Source organism: Geotrypetes seraphini, chromosome 2 (assembly GCF_902459505.1).
Source record: "Geotrypetes seraphini chromosome 2, aGeoSer1.1, whole genome shotgun sequence".
Lineage (NCBI taxonomy): Eukaryota > Metazoa > Chordata > Amphibia > Gymnophiona > Dermophiidae > Geotrypetes > Geotrypetes seraphini.
Window position 1 is genome coordinate 85899137 of NC_047085.1, and position 21042 is coordinate 85920178.

The 21042-nt window shown below is 43.2% G+C and overlaps 1 protein-coding gene across 6 annotated transcripts in view; it reads right to left on the reverse strand.

Moving 5' to 3' along the window:
• Window positions 1–21042, reverse strand: part of LRRCC1 (leucine rich repeat and coiled-coil centrosomal protein 1) — a 148637-nt gene that overhangs the window by 74687 nt on the left and 52908 nt on the right. For all 6 annotated transcript variants that reach the window (XM_033934347.1, XM_033934342.1, XM_033934344.1 and 3 more), the window contains 2 exons: window positions 16495–16699; window positions 15714–15853 (listed from right to left, as the gene is read on the reverse strand). In XM_033934347.1, the coding sequence (XP_033790238.1) occupies window positions 15714–15853; window positions 16495–16699 (345 nt within the window). The remainder of the gene's footprint in view (window positions 1–15713; window positions 15854–16494; window positions 16700–21042) is intronic.

The window sequence follows — 21042 nt, forward strand, 5'->3', positions numbered from 1 at the left end:
TAGGCAGATTGATAGGCTTAAGAGCGATAAATCCCCGGGACCGTATAGCATCCATCCGAGGGTCAAGGAACTGAAAGGGACCATAGCTGAACTGCCTCAACTAATAGCCAATCTGTCGATCAAATCAGGAAAGATTCCAGAGGACTGGAAGGTGGCAAATGTTACTTCGATCTTCAAGAAAGGTTCGATGGGAGATCCAGGAAACTACAGACCGGCGAGTCTGACCTTGGTACAGGGAAAGATGGTAGAGTCGCTGATAAAGGACCACATCATTGATCACCTTGACGGACACGGTCTGATGAGGGCCAATCAGCATGGTTTTAGCAAAGGCAGATCATGTTTGACGAACTTGCAGCATTCTTTGAAGGAGTAAACAGACAGATAGACAAGGGCGACCCTGTCGACACTGTATATCTGGATTTTCAGAAAGCGTTTGACAAGGTCCTACATGAATTACTACTTCAGAAAATTGCAGGCCATGGAATCAAAGGTGAAATACTCACATGGATTAAAAACTAGCTGGAACATAGGAAACAGAGAGTGGGGATAAATGGACAATATTCGGACTGGAAGAGCATCACCAGTGGGGTGCCGCAGGGCTCGGTGCTTGGACCCGTGCTCTTCAATATCTTTATAAACGATCTGGATATTGGTACGACGAGTGAGGTGATTAAATTTGTAGACGATATGAAGTTATTCAGAGTAGTGAAGACAGAGGGGGATTGCGAAGATCTGCAACGTGATATAATCAGGCTTGAGGAATGAGCATCAACATGGATAAGTGTAAAGTGATGAATGTAGGTAACAAAAATCTCATGCACAAATACAGGATGTATGGGGCGGTACTTGGAGAGACTTCCAAGGTAAGAGACTTGGGAGTTATGATCGACAAGTCAATGAAACCGTCCACGCAATGTGCTGTGGCGGTGAAAAGGGCGAACAGAATGCTAGGAATGATAAAGAAGGGGATCACGAACAGATCGGAGAAGGTTATCATGCCGCAGTATCGGGCCATGGTGCCCCCTCACCTGGAGTACTGCGTCCAGCACTGGTCGCCGTACATGAAGAAGGACACGGTACTACTCGAAAGGGTGCAGAGAAGAGCGACTAAGATGGTTAAGGGGCTGGAGGAGTTTCTGTACAGTGAAATATTAGAGAAACTGAGCCTTTACTCCCTCAAACAGAGGAGATTGAGAGGGGACATGATTGAAATATTCAAGGTACTGAAGGGAATAGACTTAGTAGATAAAGACAGGTTGTTACCCTCTCCAAGATAGGGAGAACGAGAGGGCACTCTTTAAAATTGAAAGGGGATAGATTCCATACGAACATTGTAAAATTATGTCCTACCTGTTAATTTTCTTTCCTTTAGAAGTAGCAGATGAATCCAGAGACCAATGGGATACCTCACATCTACCAGCAGGTGGAGATAGAGAAATTGATTAACAGGTGTACTTATTTGCTGGCACTCCTCTTGTCTCATCAGTATAGCTCCTTGCCCAAGCACATTCAATCATCAATAGGTATAGCATGTAAAAAACTTCTTTCCCAGAACACATCGCAACCAGCAATGATACAGAATATCATCATTAAGAACACCCAATCACTAAAAGTCGCACCCGAAAAAACCGACGACCAAATACCAGAAAGGGTGGGGCTCTGGATTCATCTGCTACTTCTAAAGGAAAGAAAATTAACAGGTAGGACATAATTTTACATTCCTTAGCAAAGCAGCAGATGAATCCAGAGACCAATGGGATGTAGCAAAGCAATCCTTAATCTGGGTGGGGAGCAAATGTCGCCTTCGCAACGACCGAAGCATCAAAAAACCCCTACCGCATGTGCCCGCACATCCATGCAGAGCCGTGGAGAGAAGGTACTCTCGGAAGACCAGTTAACCTTGAGACAAATCACCTCCAAGGTACAACCTCTGGGCCGAGCCCACGAAGCAGCCATCGCCCCAGCGGAATGGTCATGAAGTTCAATCGCCACCCGCTCCCCTGCCAGCAGGCAAGTATAAAGAATGTCCTCCTGGACCATTGAGCGAGGTAGGCATCGGACGCCGCCATACGCCTGAGGCGTCCCTTGAAGAATCCCAAAAAGGAGATATAAACCACTAACAGTTGTAAGAAACCGAGCTCGCGGAGAACGCTACATACGTTTCAAAAAATGCAGTGAATAAAAGTACTGCCTCCACTATCTCCTCCCAGGAAGAAGGAAGGAAAAGCGAGCATGATGTAAAAGAAAGGATGACACCCCCCTAGAAAGAAATAGTGGTACCATCCGAACTGACACCCCATATGACGGAAATAAGGAATAGGAATCCCCGTTGAATAAGGCCTGCAACATCGCAACTGCAAAACTGAAGCCATGGCCACAAGGAATCCCATGGTCAACCGCACGGCTCCCTAGAGTCCCAAAGGACAAGGCTAAAATGAAGCTATCAGGAACATAGAAGAAGTACGTGAATGAATTACCCCAAACCGGGCTTTCTAAGAGGCGCATGAATATTCCGCCTTCTGTTTAGGAACTGAACTACAGGAAGCTGAGAAGTCATCGAAGGGCCCTATACCTAGTTCCTGTCACAAGCCAAGAATGGCAGATGAAGCTGAAGGGAATTGAACGCTATGCCATCGGCAATATACCTGTGCTAAAAAGGAACTCAGGAAGGGTGCAACTTTTGAGAAGTATTCAAGAAAGGAAAAACCTCCAAAAGGAAGCAGAAGCCACAGGATAAGACGTCTGTAGCGCCTGGATAAGAGAAGAAATAACCTGCTTCTCATTACCCTCACACGCCAGTGAAGACTCGCTCAAAAGTTAGGTCGTAATACCAAAGTAGTATGAATATCCATGTTGACCTCAAGCAAGGAGAGCAAAGCCGGAGATAAAAGGAAACTTCTTAGTCCAGCTGTCTAAAGGCTCATCAGATCCACATAGCAAGGATGGCGCAACCAAGCCAGAGATTATACAAATACTGTGCCCCGAAAGCAAGCTTGAGATGGCAAATCCAAGCTCTCATCAGCCAGGGGAAAACATTGAAAAAGAGAAACCAGAGGTGAGAAAGAGGCCACACTGTTACCCCCTCTAACTCCCGCTTCCTGTGCCCGCCTAAGAAGCTAGGAAGCCTGGAATTGTGAGATGAGGCCATGAGGTCAAGTTCCAGGAGATCTCACTTCCACAAAAAAATAAATGTCAAACACGAGCGAACTGTCCCAAGTGCAGTGAGTCAGAAATAAATAATCAAGGTGGCGAACCACGCGACTGCACAGCCGTAGTTTCCACAGAATTTACAACCCACAGAACTCAGGACATCAACCAAACCCTGCAGTTCCAAGATAATTGCAAAAACAAAAACTCACTAAGAAATATAAACCACAGTTGAAATACACAAAAAGAAATACTCACAACCTTGTCAGCAGGGCTGGCAGACGCCGGCAGACACCGGCCGAGCCACACAGGAAGGGCCCATGCATAAGGTAGGTCTCTTTCATTTTTTTTTTTTTTTTTTTATAAGGGAAAGAAGAAAAAAATTAGAGACCAAATTAAACCCTCTATCATTGGAGGGAGGGTGAGGCAGGGACAAGGGGGGGCCCAAGTGTAACCTCTAAAGTCAGCACCATTTAGCCAGACACCCCTATCTCACTGAAGAGAAAAATCTCAACAGGAGAAATAGAATGGCAGTCTCACTGAAGAGAAAACCTCAAAGGAGGCAATAAAGTTCTAGTCACAGCCAGAATCCAGGAGCTAGTTGAATAGCGACTTCCACCTGCTTGGAGATAGAGAATACTGATGAGACAAGAGGAGTGCCAGCAAATAAGTACACCTGTTAATCAGTTTCTCTATCTCCACCTGCTGGTAGATGTGAGGTATCCCATTGGTCTCTGGATTCATCTGCTGCTTTGCTAAGGAAAAGGAAGTTCTTCTTCACCTAGAGAGTGATAGAAAACTGAAACGCTGTTCCGTAGTCTGTCATAGGGGAAAACACCTTCCAGGGATTCAAGACAAAGTTGGACAAGTTCCTGCTGAACCGGAACGTACGCAGGTAGGGCTAGTCTCAGTTAGGGCGCTATTCTTTGACCAGAGGGCCACCGTGTGAGCAGACTGCTGGGCATGATGAATCACTGGTCTGACCCAGTAGCGGCAATTCTTATGTTCATAGTACTGATGGGAATGTCTGAAGGGATGAAAGCTAGGTTGCCCCAGACCTCTAGAGGACCGGGGCCTGCTGTCTGGCAAGCATTTTAGTTTAGGGGCATGAACACTAGCCATGAGGTCATCTAGACTTATCAAACAGCAATGGTTTTCTGAAAGATAGCCTACTCAGGGTCACCATAGAGACCGTGCAAGTCTGCCCAGTAACTGGCCTAGTTCAATATTGTAACCAGGACTGTGGTCTGAGCGAGACTCAACAGCGCCCCTCAGTGGTTACAAAAACAATAGCACTAGCGTGTGACCCGGACTGGAGTCACCCTGCAGGCTTGGACTGACACCATCAAAAGAAACAAAAATCACAATCCTCTCAAAAGGTTCCAAATCAGAATGCTTCAGTTTTATTCCTTCCCAAGCATCAAAGTCAGGATAATTATGAGTTCCACAGAACAGGTAAGTAGAACATCCAACTTCAAACAGTTCAAATTCAAAAGTAAGAGTAATAAACAGTTCAAACATAAAGTTCCAAAGTGTTTTTTCTTTTTCACACCTCTGAGGTTTGTGCTCACCTCAGTATTCAAATCAGCCTGCTCCTAAGCAGGATATTCAGTTCATCACAAAAAAAACAATAGGGTTTAAGGCACTGGATACCCTATTTTCAGTGCTTCAAAGTGAAGCCTCTGGCAGCCTTTCACTGCACTGCCAGGCAATGGAGAGTGCCTTAGGTTTGCTTTCAATTAGCTATCATATAGCCTACAAAATTGCCCTCCCAGGTAACAGCAAACCTCTCCCAAATCAGACACTATCAGCTTCACAAAAAAGGCAAAAACAGCAAAAGAAAAGAAAAGCAAAATCCCAAAAGGTTCAGCTTCAATAAACAGTCTCTCAAACAAAGCAAGCTGAAAACACACTCACAGTTTCTGCCAATTAGGATCTGCAGCTGGTGGAAAGACCAACCTCCATGGCTTCCTCAGTAGGACTCACTTCTTCAGGCAGGTTGTCAAGTTCCATTGGAAGTTCAGTGTCAGAAAGAACTTCCTCCAGCAATTCACCAGCCTCCTGTACCTCCATGGGTGAGGCTGTATCGTCCCTGCTTGACCCGAGGAGACTCTCAGGGAAGAAAGGTCTGAACCTTCTCCCTAGCCTACCTCCCTGCTTGTGCTCAGGTGCTGGCTTTTGTACTGCAGGGGCACGCCCTACTCTACCTGAGTCAGCAGACCTGCCTGTGGCTCTTGGGCTCCTCCTGTGGCGACCTAGATAAGGCTCTTCCAGGAGATCCTGGGAGATTTCAGGCTCCCCCTGGTGGTTAACCTGCAAATCATCCCTATTTTTCCTAACACAACCCTTGTCCATTCCCTTCCGGGTTTTACTCTGTGTCTTAGGAGGAACTTTAACTGGATGGACCATTCGGGTCTTTATCTGCCATCATCTACTATGTTAATTCACTGGACCACTGCTGGATCCACAACATCATACCTGCTGTAATGGAGTATGCAAAGAGCTTGCTCAGCACTCTGAAGAAATCATAAAGGGCATCCGCAACATAATCTACGCCTGGAATTAGAAAGGAAAGATCCCCGATTACTATAGTGTTGAGCCCGATTACTATAGTGCCGAGCTCTACAATTGCGGAGAAGATGCGGTATACAAACCTAAGGTTTAGTTTAGTTTAGTTTAGGATCATGGCAGAGCTTAGGAATGACAAGTTCTGGCCACAAAGGAAATGGTTGCCACCACTTTCAGCACGGCAGCTGCAGAGTCGGAGTCATTTGAGGACAAAATCAACTCTATGGTCCTGCGTAGAGAATGACATGGTGGCTGTTACTCGTGGCTAGCCACAGGTAACCCGCCGAAACGGTGAGGGAGGAAAAAGTGCTCACCTGTATTTTATTTTATTTTTTTTGCTTTAGGATAAAGTAGTATATTAATTGTGTCGATAAAAATTTATAAACAAAGCCCTGCCAGCTGAACATCTCTTTCTCTAGTTCAGCAGCCAGAACTTTGATTTATAAGGAAGGAATAAGCGAAATATTGCAGTACTGAGGCTTGTATGGTTGTTGCGGGGATAGTAGTCTCGGGGATGGGGGCGGGGACAGTGGTCACGGGGACGGGGCAGTGACAGTGGTCACGGGGACGGGGCAATGACAGTGGTCACGGGGCCAGGGCGGTGATGGGGACAAATTTTTTCCCTGTGTCATTCTCTAGTCCTGCGCTTCCTTCAGCACCACCACTCTACCCCCTATCACTAGGGAGAGAAGTGCGTTTGGTGACCTGTTCCACTGAAGAATTCATTTGGGGGGACACAAAACATTGGTTAAAGGAGTCTGCCATCAGCTAGAGCTTGGACATGGCTCTAGCGACTCTCAAAGGACCTTCCGGCATCTCCCAGTAGTCTGTGAGCATCTTGACTATGTCAAGATGATCAAGAAAAGATGACAACTGAGGCTTTGTGCTACTCAGAGAGCATTCTGCTACATCTGATTGCTCAACCTCCAACTTCAACTCCTGAAGAGATTCAGAAATTAGATTGACCAAAGGGACTGTGCTTCCTTCCTCCTTTCCAACTTATGGGAAGACTGGTGTATTTTTTGGCAACTATTTAAACAAGATTTAAACAAAATTATTTGCCTTTTTTAGGTTTTTAGATTTAATTTTTGTGCTTTTTATTGTCTCTTTTTTCTTTTGCTTTCCTATCTTACATGGCGTTCCTTTCTTGTTTTTTAAAAATATATTTTGTACACCATGCATTTGAATAAACGAAGTGCGGTTAAAACTTTTAATAAACAAACTTCTGAAAAAGGTACTGGGAGGGATGTTTGGGGGGCATCCCTCCTGCCTTTTTATTGGGGGGGGGGAAGGGGGAGAGTTGGGGGGCCCTCATTGGCAGGAGGGAGTGGGCATCCCTCCTGCCAATTTTCTCTCACACGGGGGCATCACCATGGCAGGAGGGAGGGGCCTCCCTCCTGCTAATTTTTTCTTATGGGGTAAGGGGGGAGTTGCCATGGCAGGAGGGAGTGGGGATCCCTCTTACCGATTTTCACTGGTCTGGAAGGGGGGAAGGAAGTCGGTTCCTGATGTAGGTTCATCAGTGAAATGTCAAGGAGGGCTGTCAACAGTGGGGGTGGGTGGCTTTTTTTTCTGTTTTTTAATGGGGCAGATTGTGTGCGTATGGGGAGCATCTGTGCTCATTAAATTAAAAAAAAGTTTCCTGCCCCAAAGAGCTGAGTGGCAGTAGCTTCTTTGGGGCTTCCCCTGCATCTCAGCTATTCAGGCTTCCCCTGCCGGCTCTGCGATTGTGTGAGAGTGTCTCTCACAGCGATCAATCAGATGGGAGTGTCTGGGATTACGATGAACCTCTGTGCAAATCATTTGCATGCCAAATTTTTAGAGCATCAATAGCTCTTTTAGAATCGTCCAAGAATCGGATGGCAGCGGACTCACGCGGTCTTACCAATCCTGTTTAGTGTATCTACCTCTTTGCCACAAGGCCAGAACGGGACCACTGTGCAAGATCGCATGCTCATTTCATCAGCCAAATTTATTTCAGTCCCAGCTGTTCACATGTTAGTAAGGGGTGAAGTCTACAGTGTGTCCTTTACAAAACAGTATTTCTGTGTGGTAAACTGCAGGAAATTGGCACCAACTCTGTTATACTATGTACACAGAACTCTCACACCATGATAATATCAAGACTGGATTACTGGTAAAGCACAGTTACTTACCGTAACAGGTGTTATCCAGGGACAGCAGGTAGCTATTCTCAACATGTGGGTGATGTCATCCACGGAGCCCTGATGCGGACAACTTCGCAAGCTGATTTGCTTGCAGAACTTAGAAAGTTTGCGACTGCCACACCGAGCATGCGCGAGTTCCTTCCTGCTCACGGAAGGGCGTGCATCTCCTCAGTTCAGATAGCTAGCAGAGAAGCCAACCCGGGGATAGGTGGGTTGTGAAAATACCTGCCTGCTGTCCCTGGATAACACCTGTTACGGTAAGTAACTGTGCTTTATCCCAGGACAAGCAGGCAGCCTATTCTCAACATATGGGTGACATTTAAGCTAACTAGTATGGGATGGAGGGAGAGGTGGCAATTCAGGAGAATAAATTTTGTAACACTGCCTGGTCAAAATGGCCATCCCGTCTGGAAAAAGTATCCAGACAATAATGAGAGGTGAATGTATGAACTGAGGACCAAGTGGCAGCTTTGCAGATGTCCTCAATAGGAGTAGATCTAAGGAAAGCTACTGATGCCACCATGGCTCTGACTTTGTGGGCTGTGACTCGACTCTGTAGATGCAGTCCAGCCTGAGCATAGCAGAAAGAGAAGCAAGCTGCTAACCAGTTGGAGATGATGCGCTTGGAAATCAGATGTCCCAACTTGTTTGGATCGAAGGAGACAAAAAGTTGAGGAGCAGATCTATGTGATTGAGTGTGTTGCAAGTAGAAAGCCAAAGCACGCTTACAGTCCAGAGTATGAAGAGCTGCTTTTCCAGGATGAGAATGAGACTTTGGAAAAAACACTGGAAGTACAATTGGTTGAGATGAAATTCTGAAACCACTTTAGGTAAGAATTTAGGATGAGTATGGAGGAAAACCTTGTCATGATGGAATACTGTGAAAGGTGGGTCTACTACTAAAGCTTGTAGCTCGCTGACCCTGCGAGCGGACGTAAGAGCAATGAAAAAAACCACTTTCCAAATGAGATATTTAAGATGAGTCAAATCCATTGGTTCGAAAGGAGACTTCATCAATTTAGCAAGAACAACATTGAAATCCCAAACTACTGGAGGTTTGAAAGGTGGTTTGACATTTAAAAGACTTTTCATAAATCTGGAAACCACAGGATGAGCAGAAAGGGGTTTCCCTTCGATAGGCTGATGAAAAGCAGTAATTGCACTGAGGTGAACTTGAATGGATGTAGATTTGAGGACTGAGATAAATGGAACAGGCAATCCAAAACTGGAGGTAGATTGAGGCTCCTTGTGATGAATTGTGCACCAAGCAGAAAATCTAGTCCATTTCTGATTAGAGCATTGTCTATTGGTAGGCTTCCTAGAAGCCTCTAAATGTCTTGTACAGATTGTGAAAACTGTAGAGTGGCAGTTAAGTTGAGAGGTACCAAGCTGTCAGGTGTAGAGACTGCAGGTTGGGATGAAGCAGAGTCCTCTGACTCTGTTTAAGCACAGATGGAAATACTGATAGAAGTAGAGGCTCCCTGGTGCTGAGTTGAAGTAGAAGGGAGTACCAGGGTTGTCTGGGCCACCAAGGAGCTATCAGAATCATGGTGGCATGTTCCTGTTTGAGTTTGACAAGAGTCTTGAGAATCACAGGAAATGGAGGGAAAACATAGAGAAACTGATTCATCCATTCCAGAAGGAAAGCATCTGCCTCGAGGCGATGAGGAGAGTGTATATCCTGGAACACAACTGAGGCAGTTTGTTGTTGTGGGGAGATGCAAAGAGATCTATCTGAGGAGTTCTCCACTGAGAAAAAATGTGTTGAAGAGGCGAGGAATTGAGTGTCCATTCGTGAGGTTGCAGAAAATGACTCAATTTGTCCACCAGACAGTTTTTCTCTCCTTGAATGCTTTCAGGAAGGTGTTGTGATGGATTGCCCAGTTCCACACCTTGTGAGCTTCCTGACAAAGAGGGAGAGATCCTCCTTGCTTGTTGATGTAGTACATGGTTTCTTGGTTGTCTGTCCGAATGAGGACTACCTGGTCATGAAGAAGATGCTGAAAAGCTTTGAGAGCATTAAAAATCGCTCAGAGTTCCAACAGATTGATGTGATACTGACGATCCAAGGTGGACCAGTGGCCTTGAGTACAGAGACCATCGAGATGAGCCCCCCAAGCGTAGGTCGAGGAATCTGTCATGAGGACCTTCTGATGAGGGGGATGTTTGAAACAGTAAACCTCTGGAGAGACTGGAAGAGAGCATCCACTAGTGGAGAGACTGTCTCAATGAAGGAGTTACTGTAATATGTTGAGAGAGTGGATTGTAAGCCTGCGCCCACTGAGATGCCAGGGTCCACTGAGGAATTCTGAGGTGAAGTCTGGCAAAAGGAGTCACGTGAACTGTTGAGGTCATGAGACCTAGGAGAGCCATCATGTGTCTTGCTGAAATTGTAGCCAAGGAAGACACTTTGTGGCAGAGATGAATGAGAGCATCCTGACGTTGTTGAGGAAGGAATGCTCTGAGTCGGTCAGTGTCCAGGACAGCTCCGATGAACTATAAAGTCTGAGAGGGCTGCAGCTGGGATTTGGGAAGGCTGATTTCGAACCCCAAACTTTGTAGGAACCATGTAGTCCATAGGGTCGCTTCAATAACACCTTTACATTCTGAATCTTTGATGAGCCAGTCATCCAGGTAGAGGAATACCTGGAGCCCATGGTTCCGCAGAGCTACTGCTACTACAACTAGGCACTTGGTGAACACTCTTGGAGACGAAGCCAGGCCTAAAGGCATCACTCTGTACTGAGAATGCAGATTTCCCACCCACAATCAAGGAACTATCGAGAGGCTGGATGAATGGGAATGTGACTGTAAGCCTCTCTGAGATCTAGAGAACATAAACAATCGTTCTGATCTAGAAGGGGGTATAATGATGCCAGACCACAGCATCTGAAATTTCTCTCTGACAAGAAATTTGTTGAGGGCTCTGAGATCCAAAATGGGTCGCAGATCGCCCGTCTTCTTCGGAACTAGGAAGTAACGGGAGTAAAAACCCCTGCTCTGCTGTTCCAGGGGAACTTCCTCGATGGCACGGAGATGTAGCAGAACTTGAGCTTCCTGAAGAAGGGCGGTCTGGGATGGATTGGAAGGAGGCAGATCTGGAGGAACCTGGATGAAATGAAGAGAGTATCCTTCCCTGATGGACAGCACTCAGAGGTCTGATGTAATGACCTCCCAGCGTTGGTAAAAAAGATGGAGACGATCTCCAATGGGAAGGGGAGAGGACAGAAGCAGAACGATGGAGGTTATGCTCTGTATTAGATGGTCAAAAAGGCTGAGAGGCCTTAGGCGCAGCAGGAGTTTGAGGTTTCTGCTGCCTCTGTTGCTGTTGCTGTGGTTGATTTTTAGGAGGCGCTCTGGTATAAGGAGCTGTCCTCTGTGGGAAACGCCTCTAGTAAGATGGCAGAGGCCTGAAGCTCTTAGAGGTGGAAGACTTAGGCTTAGGACGAATGATGGAAGCAAATGACTTCTCATGTTCAGACAACTTCTTAGTGGCCTCCTCGATGGAGTCATCAAACAAGTCATTGCCTTAACAAGGAATGTTGGCGAGGCAATCCTGTAGATTAGGATCCATTTCAACAGTGCGAAGCCAGGCAAGCTGGCGCATGGCCATTGAGAAGGCGGTGACCCTCGAGGAAAGCTCAAATGCATCATAGGAAGATTGAAGAAGATGCATGCAGAGTTGATTCAGAGTAGTAATGGTATTCTGAAAACCTGTAAGATGGTTTGAGGAACATACTTGAAATATGCAGGCAGTGTGCCAACCAAATGCTTGAAATAAGAAATGAAAATAAAATTGTAATTCAAAACCCTCGTTGCCATCAGAGAATTCTGATACAAACGGCGACCAAACTTGTCCATGGTCCTGCCCTCTCTTCCAGGAGGGACAGTGGCATAAACCTTGGAAGGGTTTTTCCTTTTCAAAGAGGACTCGAGAAGGGATTGATGTGATAATTGAGACTTCTCGAAACCCTTGCAATGGACCATTCTGTAACGGGATTCCAGCTTGCTTGGAACAGCAGAAATGGAAAAGGTGTTTCAAGGTTCCTCTTGAAAGTTTGAGAAAGAAGTCTATTAATGGATATTTTAAGAAACTCCGCAGGAGGTCGAGACATACCCATCTCTTCTAAATACTTAGTAGTGTATTTGTAATCAGAGTCCAAATTAATCTTGAGTTCCTTACTCATTTGACGTAGAAAAGAAGAGAAGGATTTCTGTTCCAAGGTAGGCTGACCTCGAGGGGAAGGTGACCTCGAAGTGCCTCAAAGAGCAGAGAAAGAGGGCAAAGCTTCCCTGGAGTACCCACACCTGAGACCTGAATATGCAGGTATAGACGACTCACTGGGAGAAGAATCCCTCGCAGGAGAAGCAGATGGAGGTGGCGTCCTCGACTTCAGAGTAGAAAGCCTCGAATGGCCTCGAGGTGTAGAGAGATGAGGCATGTCTCGAGAAGAGGATCTGTGCCTCAATGGATGTCTTGACTGTTGTGGAGAACTGTGCCTCAAACCAGGCAGGTCTAGCTGAAAAGAAAGTCGAGGAGTCTTTGCCCTATGCCTCGGGAAGGGCGATGCCTTATGCAAGGAACGAGGGCTAGAGGCTGGAAATCGAGATTGAGAGACTACAAGAGATTGAACTCCTGATGTCGAGGCATCTCGAGGCACTTGGCAAGGACTCGGCTCCTTGAATAGCGTGCTTATGCTCCAGACGAGAAACTCGCAAAGAATCGACTCCTTACATACAGAGTATGGAATCCTCTCGAGGCACTCCCAAGGTCTCGACTCCTTGTACAGAGTGAGGAGATTCAGCTCGAGGCTTAGCCAAGGACTCAACTCCAGGTGTTACTGCTGAGTGCTCAGGCTGGACTGCAGGAAGCAGAGTTGAGGAAGGAGTATTTTGGCAAGGATATTGCCCAACTGACAATCCAAAATGGTCTGTATCAGAGCCTCAAACATGACTCTGAGACTGGAGGATCTGGTACTTTTGGTGCAGCAAGGGTCTCCAAGGAAGAAGAGGAAGAACGACTCTTCGACTTGGAGACATGCTTCTTAGGCAGCTTGATAACCACTGCTGGCACCTGACCTGAGGGAGGCAGCGAGGCAAGCATCTCGTCAGGAGAAGACTTAGCAGATTTACTCGAGGACGAGGTCCCATCGAACGAGGCAGGCTTGATCAAAGACGAGGTCAAGGCAGAAGGCAGAACCCTGGTAAGAAGTTTGATCGGTTGCGAGGTAGAGGTCGAGACCGGGGAAGGGGATCCATACCGCCAAAGAGTTTCTCTACCTGAACTTGACGACGCTTGCGGGCTTGAGGTTGAAGGGTAGCACAGCGAGTACACGAATCCAGATGATGGTCAGGTCTCAAACACTGAATACACCACCTATGTGGGTGAGTGAGGGAGATCGCACGCTAGCAACGGCTACACTTCTTGAAGCCTGTGACCGTACTGGACATAAACGGAAAGATGGCCTCAGCAAATCGAAAACCACTGACAGAGGCCGCAAAGCAGACCCCACCATGACAAAAAAAATATAATTAAAGTCTTTTTATTTTATTTTTTTTTAAGAAATGAAAAACTCGCAAAAAACACAGCGACCCTGAAAAATAACAAAACACGAGCCGCGGTGAGAGAAGGCATGAAGTTTAGAACTAAGACTAGCACAGAGCGTCGAAAACAAGACTTCTCGGCTCCGCAGAAAACTGAGGAGACGTGCACCCTTGCATGGGCGGGAAGGCACTCGTGCATGCGCGGTGCGGCAGTCGCAAACTTTCTAAGTTCTGCAAGCAAATCGGCTTGCGAAGCTGTTCGCATCAGGGCTCCGTGGATGGCGTCACCCGTATGTTGAGAATAGGCTGCCTGCTTGTCCTGGGATAATGCACTCTAAGGTCTGCACCAGCTCCAATTGATTCAGAATGTTGCAGCAAGACTACAAGAAGGTTATAAGTGACATGAACCACATCGCACCAGTTTTGCAAAAACTTCACTGGTTACCAGTACAATATAGGGTGAAATTTTAAAATCATTGTCTGATCCTCAAGGCCCTCAAAAGAAATAGTCCAGTGTACTTAAAGAACAGGATCTCCTTCTACACAACTCCAAGGTCACTAAGGACCTCCCAGGGGATATCCCTGACCACATCCTATCCAAAGGACATCACATGATGTGACAACCCCCAGCAAGCCTTCTCCAGAGTGGCTCCCACACTCTAGAATGCAATCCCCGAAAGGCTTCACTTAACATAAAACTATCTCTACTTCAAGAAGTACGAGAAAGCTTGGCTCTTTCACCAATCCTTTAATCCTTTAATAAAAGAACTAACTTGCTTGACATTCACACATAGGAGCAACACTGGCTGCACATACTATATCAAGGCATGTTTATCCACTCCTACCCTAGTTGAGAATTATCAAGCACCATTTTGACTACATGAAACTTCTTTAAAACTTCTTTAAATTAGTTCCCTTATTTTCTTACTCCTGTTATTCTATCTTATCTATATGCTCCATGTTTGCTTACACCCTATGCAATTAAAATGTTGTACCATATATTATGTCAATATAATGTAGCATACTATACCATACTTTGATTGTAATTTGAATATTTTTACTGCTGTATTTGTCTATTGCTTATGTTTGACTTATTCTTGCTGTACACCACCTTGAGTGAATTCCTTCATAAAGATGGTAAATACATCCTAATAAATAAATAAATTTTCTCCAGGACTCTGTCCTGGTGGACAGTACTATCCAATCAAAAGTGATTAATTTGACTGTATCACTCATTCATAGGGTGTACAACCCTGTTCATTCTTGCTTTTTGAGGTAAAACATTGCCACATGAGTTTCCATTTTTATCAACATACATTTGCTGGACAACCAATCTCTGAAAGTTTCTAAAGCTTTTCATACTGTATTCAATTTTATGAAATTTATCTGATGATAAGTCTCTTCTGGTAGGAATGCGAACCCCAAGTATAGAATGTCAGAATGTACTGGGGATGGAGAGTCAGTGGGTGGGAAAACTAAAATGAGAGTCTTAGAGATCCTGGAAAAGTCCCTCTGGCTTGAGGGATCTAACTCAGACTGTAATTTAGGGGGCTCAGATCTGGTTACCTCAATGTTTATCCTGTTTTTCCAGAATTAGAAATTTAATTTCTAGGCCAGAGATGCAATAAAGCAAATTCACATTTATGGAGAGAGAGTAAAGTGTTTTATTTATTTATTTTAAAAATTTCTATACCGTCTAAGTCCTAGGTGGTTTACAATATATCCACGTACATAATACTTGAAAGCAGTACAAAAGAGAGACAAACATCAGAATTTAAATTCACAGTTAATCTTCAATCAGGACTAGTCAGACCCTATAAAAAAGCATTAACAAACAATTGTATTTTGAGGAGTTTTCTGAAAGTTCCTGTCAGCATATTTCCTTAACTGCCCTACCAGCAAATTCCATAATTTCACCCCAGCACAACAAAAGGTCATTGCCCTAGTTTCTACATATTTCGGATTAATATTGGCCTTTAACAGAGCAGAATTTTCAGAGCACAACAATCTTTTGGGCTGATAAATGGTCATCTTTACTCTTGAAATATTAATAACAGATCATCACAAACTTATATTGTACTCTAAATGCCAATGGCAGCCAGTTGATGTTGCTGTAATCAATCTGGCTGCAGCATTTTGTATCACTTGCAATGCCAACTTATTCCTGAATGTGGTCCACCCTGGCCCAGGAAACTGAAGTTATGAATCCCTCCCCTGACCCTCCATACCCAAGAGTTCAACGTTCAGGAACATGCTGGCACAGCACCACAGACTTGCGTGTAATACCTGTGTGCTTGCTCTCTTGATGTAAACAGTTCTTGAAGCTGCTGTACTTTCTCTTTATGTTGCTTAACAGATATTCGGAGTAAATCTGCTTCTTTCTGAGCAGCTGAGGCTTTTAGCTCAGCATCTTGGATTCGTTTCAACTGTATAGAAAAAAGAAAACACTCTTGCGTAACATGTATTTATGACTGAAATCAAATTACAGATTCATGCAGGAAGCCACAAAAATAATACTAAATAAAGCACAAATTAAAAAAAAAAAATGAAATGAATGTCAACAATACTGAAATTCCACATTGCAAACAATCTGTTCCAGACTTTTGCAAACCACTGTAAGTATTGCCTTTATAAAGTAGGCACAACCTATGTCTTTCCTGCCAAGGCATCCCATCATAAAATTATCTTCCATGTGTAAAAACACAAATATGGGCCTAGTGAAATGTAAGGTGCATCAGGCAACCCTAGTAAACAGAAAAAGTAATGAGAGCTGCAGAGCCATTGCAGCACAGGAACTTTGTATATGAGCAGAAAAGACCTTTAGGCCTTTCCAGAAAACTCTCTAAGAACCTGTCTCTTCAGTGCCAACTGCAGTAATCTACCTGAGACTCAGTAAATCTATTTGTCTTCAAAGAAACAAAATTTACCAATTATAAAGCTCTTCTGGAGAGACATATATATACCCAAAGAAAAACAGTTACAAGGAGAACCCCAATGACCTTTCTAGAGATTTCAATAGACAAGACCCACTATATTCTCATATGCCTTTTTTTAATAATTATGATACCTCTGTGGCTTGTTGCTGTACTCTTTGAGTATCCATTTTTGATAAGGTTTCTTCCAGACCTCTTAGAGCCTTTTGCTGCTCCTCCTCTTTACTTTTCACCCGAGTCAGCTCATTACCAAGTCTTTCGGATTCATCTCTCAAATGATTCACAAGACTTTCAAGTTTCACTTTAGCATTCCTTTCTTTCACAATCAACTCTTTTAGCCTGAGCATTAGAAAAATATTGAATTCTATTTAAAAAAATGTTTGGTGGTTTCATTTTTGAGTTCATATAAGACTAGCTTTTAAACAAGTTATCTTTTCCAATACATGGCAGAATTAACATAAAATGGCTAGAGAATTGACATTTTTCTCCCTATAGCTCAGTTTTATATTAAAGTCTAAGCCCATAAATAGATTACAAAACTATGAACAAGCTTGTTTGTTTTCATTTGCTTTTTAAATCTTGCAAACAAATGCTAAACAGATCAATTTTCAAAGGGTTTGGGGAAAAAAATGGTAAGTACAGTATATGTTTTCTGCAAGACAATCACTGAAAATAAAAACATATAGTTTCATTAACTTCTTTTTATAGTGCAGGCAGTGAGATAGTCTTAAGCTTTCTTATACTTTCCTCTGTGACAGGAAGAAGCCAGAAACTGACAAAAAGACCCAGTTTCAGTCTGAGCCATGCCCTGTCACCGAGAAGAAACCATTGTAGAAAGCTGCAGCAGAGGTGTAGTGCTTAATCATGGTTTGGCAACAAAAAGCAGAGGTCTCCCATGAAGATCAAGTGCAAGTGAGCACGAGCATTGAGAGTGGTTTAAGCTCCATCAGTGTTGCCATTTCTTTGAGAGCTTTTTTTTATATTTTTGACTGTTTGTGATTCTTACTTTGTATTTATGCACTATGATATACCCACCCTGTTAGCAGATGGTTCTTCTTGAAAATGGTCTTTTAAAAATAAGCAAAAAGGAAAAACCCTCCTAAATTGTATAGCCAATATAAACCTAACCAAGATACTACTGAAAAATTGGCTAAACCTCCTTAAACCTGAGACGGAAAGTCTGACAATGTAATTATTCCCTGGAAGAACAATGGGGTTAGAATAAAGGACATCAGTATGAGCCCACCATGAATCATGTAAACCTCTGGCTCAGGCTAAATCTCAAAGGTGACTAGCACCAGACATACGTCTAAATGAGAGTTGCCTCATACATCATGTAGTCCATAATCATCCCCCGTGAACAAAATAGTTATGCTTCCAAATGAAAAATTGCAGACTTAACACTCAGGAGAAAGGGGGAATAAAGGCATCACAAACAAATAACCCTTAAAAGACTAAACCAACACAATAAATAATTAATAATAAATAGGTGAAGTGTGTGAAATGCGATTGATAATTTACACATGCATGGTTCTAAATTTTAATAAATACATACATTGACTTTAATAAATTAGTGCATAACATCTAATTAACAATTCTTACTGAATAAATATCAAATATATTAAAGGTATATAAGAACAATGTATGAAAAGAATGTGCAAATGCGCAAAGACCCTAAAATGGATAGGTTAAATACTATAAAAAGATTGTATACTTATAAAAAGTGCCAGTGCAAAGGTTCCTATCTCTAACAGCAGCAAAATCTAACAAAGAAACTTAGGACATCAAATGAATATACCGACATTTAATAAAGTGCAAATGCTAAGGTGCCAAAAGTGCAAACACTAAAATGCAAGTAATACCACTCATATGAACAAAGCTGCTATGAATAATAGAGCACCAACACTACAAAATGCTTCCGGGGTCCCGGAATATTTCAAACCCCAAACACATACACACACAACACCACTCAAACCATATAAATATCACCACTCAAACCATATAAATATCACCACCGCTCCATTTCGCGTCTTCATCAGGAGCGGGATACAAATAAATTAATAACCAAGTGAAAAAGCCGACAACGAATTTCTCAGCTTGTCGGTCAGAAGTCAAAAAGAATTATACAGCGTGTGCGAATCAAACAACACTGGAAGTAAAAAAAGCAACATGGCGTCTACAGGATTTAAGAACGCCTTGGGGAATCAGCCGTGACAACGCCCTAAGACTGCGTGATGACGCAAGACAACGGCAGCACGCAGGGGGGCAAACATGATCAAGAATTAAGAGTATGTATATATGAAAAAAATAACTAAATAAAGAAAAAATATGAAGGATGAAAATTGTAAAAAATAAAGAAAGAATTTAGAAAAAACTTTTTTGTATATATGTGAAAAGCCCATGTAAGCAAATGACCCATGTAAGGAAATGACCACCAGATCCTAAAATTAACTGGTAAAACATTTATCCACATTTTCATTCAAGCCTATAGGAGAATATGATCGAAGATAAAATATCCAAAAATTCTCACGATTTAGCAGGTAAGTGTGTCTGTCCCCTTCAAATGTGGTGGAAATCTGTTCCAGAATACACCAGCGCAATTGAGAAAAACTATGTTGAAGGGACATATTGTGAGACACCATGGGGGCTGAGTTTTTACCAGTTTCTGGCCTACTGTCAACATCTGTTGGTGTTAGGGACAACTTTTCAGCTCCAATACCCTTGTTTGTTAAGATAAACCAATGTAAGCTAAGTTTTGTTTACTTTCAACAGTTTTATTGATGACTACACAGTATTACAACAATAAAGTATGTTACAACTCTGGTCATCATAGTTTTGTATCTTATTGACATTCCCCTCCCCACTCCTCTCTTTAATAGTTCAACAATTTGTAATGTGAGCACAATGCAAACAGAGCCGCAAACATAAGAGAATCCAACAAATTGAACAATGTGTAAGAAAAGTGTGAATAATTTACTTAACTATATCCTCTGGTGCTCAGATCACTGAACAGAAGATGACTGCTGAAACAACTGTTATGTGGAAGAATGGTTAGTTGAATCTCTGGGTGTTGCAGCAGGTAGAGAACATTTATACTGTTCAATTTTGCCAAAAGCTCCGTCTATATGAGCATCAAAAAGGTTAGTCCTTTAGAAGAAAGGTTAGCAAATCAGTCTTGAATTAAAGTAGGAAGATCTGATTCTGTTAAGCTAAGCAATGCATTGTGGCTATAGTTATGGCATGTGACTATAATTATGGCAGATTTCGAAAAGACATGAGATGCTGCATGGGGGAGGGAAGAAGGGATGGAGAGATGCACCACTGGTCTAAACATCTCTCTCCCCCAACCCACAACAAGACTGTGGGGAGAAAGAGAGAGATAGAGATAGTAAATAATGAGAGGGAGAGAGAGAGGAGGGAAGAAAGAGGGAGACATGATGAACATTGAGTTGAAGGAGAGATGCACAAGAGATGGAAGGAGGGGAAAAGAGGGAGATATTGGATACAGGGGCAGAAGGGCATGAGGGACAGATGCCTGAAAATGGGTGGGAGGGAAGAGAAGGAGAAATGCTGGCTTACTGGGAAGGGGACACAAGAGGAGACAGAAAAGACAAGAATATGCTGGAAAGGACAAGATAACAGGCTATGAGAGTGGGGAGGGAAGATAGAGGAAGCAGAACTTGGGCTAGAAGGGTGGAGAGAGAGGGTCACTGGGAATGGTGGAAACATGTAGGAGAGGCCAAGGAAGGGGGGGTAAGGTAAAGATATAAATGATCGTGATCCCAGTGGGTAGAAATATGGTAATGAAGTTAGAAGGGAATGAAGGCTGGGGAAGAAGTGAGATGGGGAATGGGAGAGCTAGTGCATCAAACTTGATAAGCATGTGAAAAATAAAAAGAAGGGATAGAAAGAGGGTGAAATTTGAGTGGACAGGCAGAAAAGAAAAAAATCTAAAATGGAAAGATTATATATCAGAGACAAGTGTAGTAAAGAAATAGAACGAGAGAAGATAAAATGGACAGAAGCTGCTTAAAAGAGAATTAGCAGAAGACAGACAGGAAAGCAGAAAAGAAAAACTGAAACCAATATGATGGAAGAATAAAATGAGCAGACAACAAAAGTATAAAAAGCATTATATTTGAATGTTTTAAATGGGATATATTAGCTTTGGAAAGTGTGCATAGCAGATGTGCTTTTATTGTATTCAGTAAGAAAGAAAATACATTTTTTTCTATTTCTCCAGTGTTGAAGTACATGCCAAGGTTCCCAGTTCAATTTTTGTCTACATATTTTTATTTCTAATTTCTTATGCCTTGTTCTGTATTTGGTGGAGATCTGTCAATATGATTTTAATGCACTAGAACATTAACTAAAGAGGGTCTTAAAGCATTTATTAGATATTCAGGCTAGCAGACCTCAGAAGTACCCTACTGTATGTCTATAATCTTCAAAGAACATACAGGTCAATTGGCACCCATGGTCATCATAGGCCTCTATAACATTTTTTTAGTTTTTAAAGAGGTCTAAAATACTCGAGCCTGATAGAGTGGACTAATATGATTTTAATGGCAGGTGGGGAGATTGGAAGGGAGGCAGAGGAGGGGGAATTTTAGGGAGGATAGGTCTTTATTTTCTGCCCTGGGCCTCAGCATGCTAACACCAGCCCTGACCCTTGCTAAAGC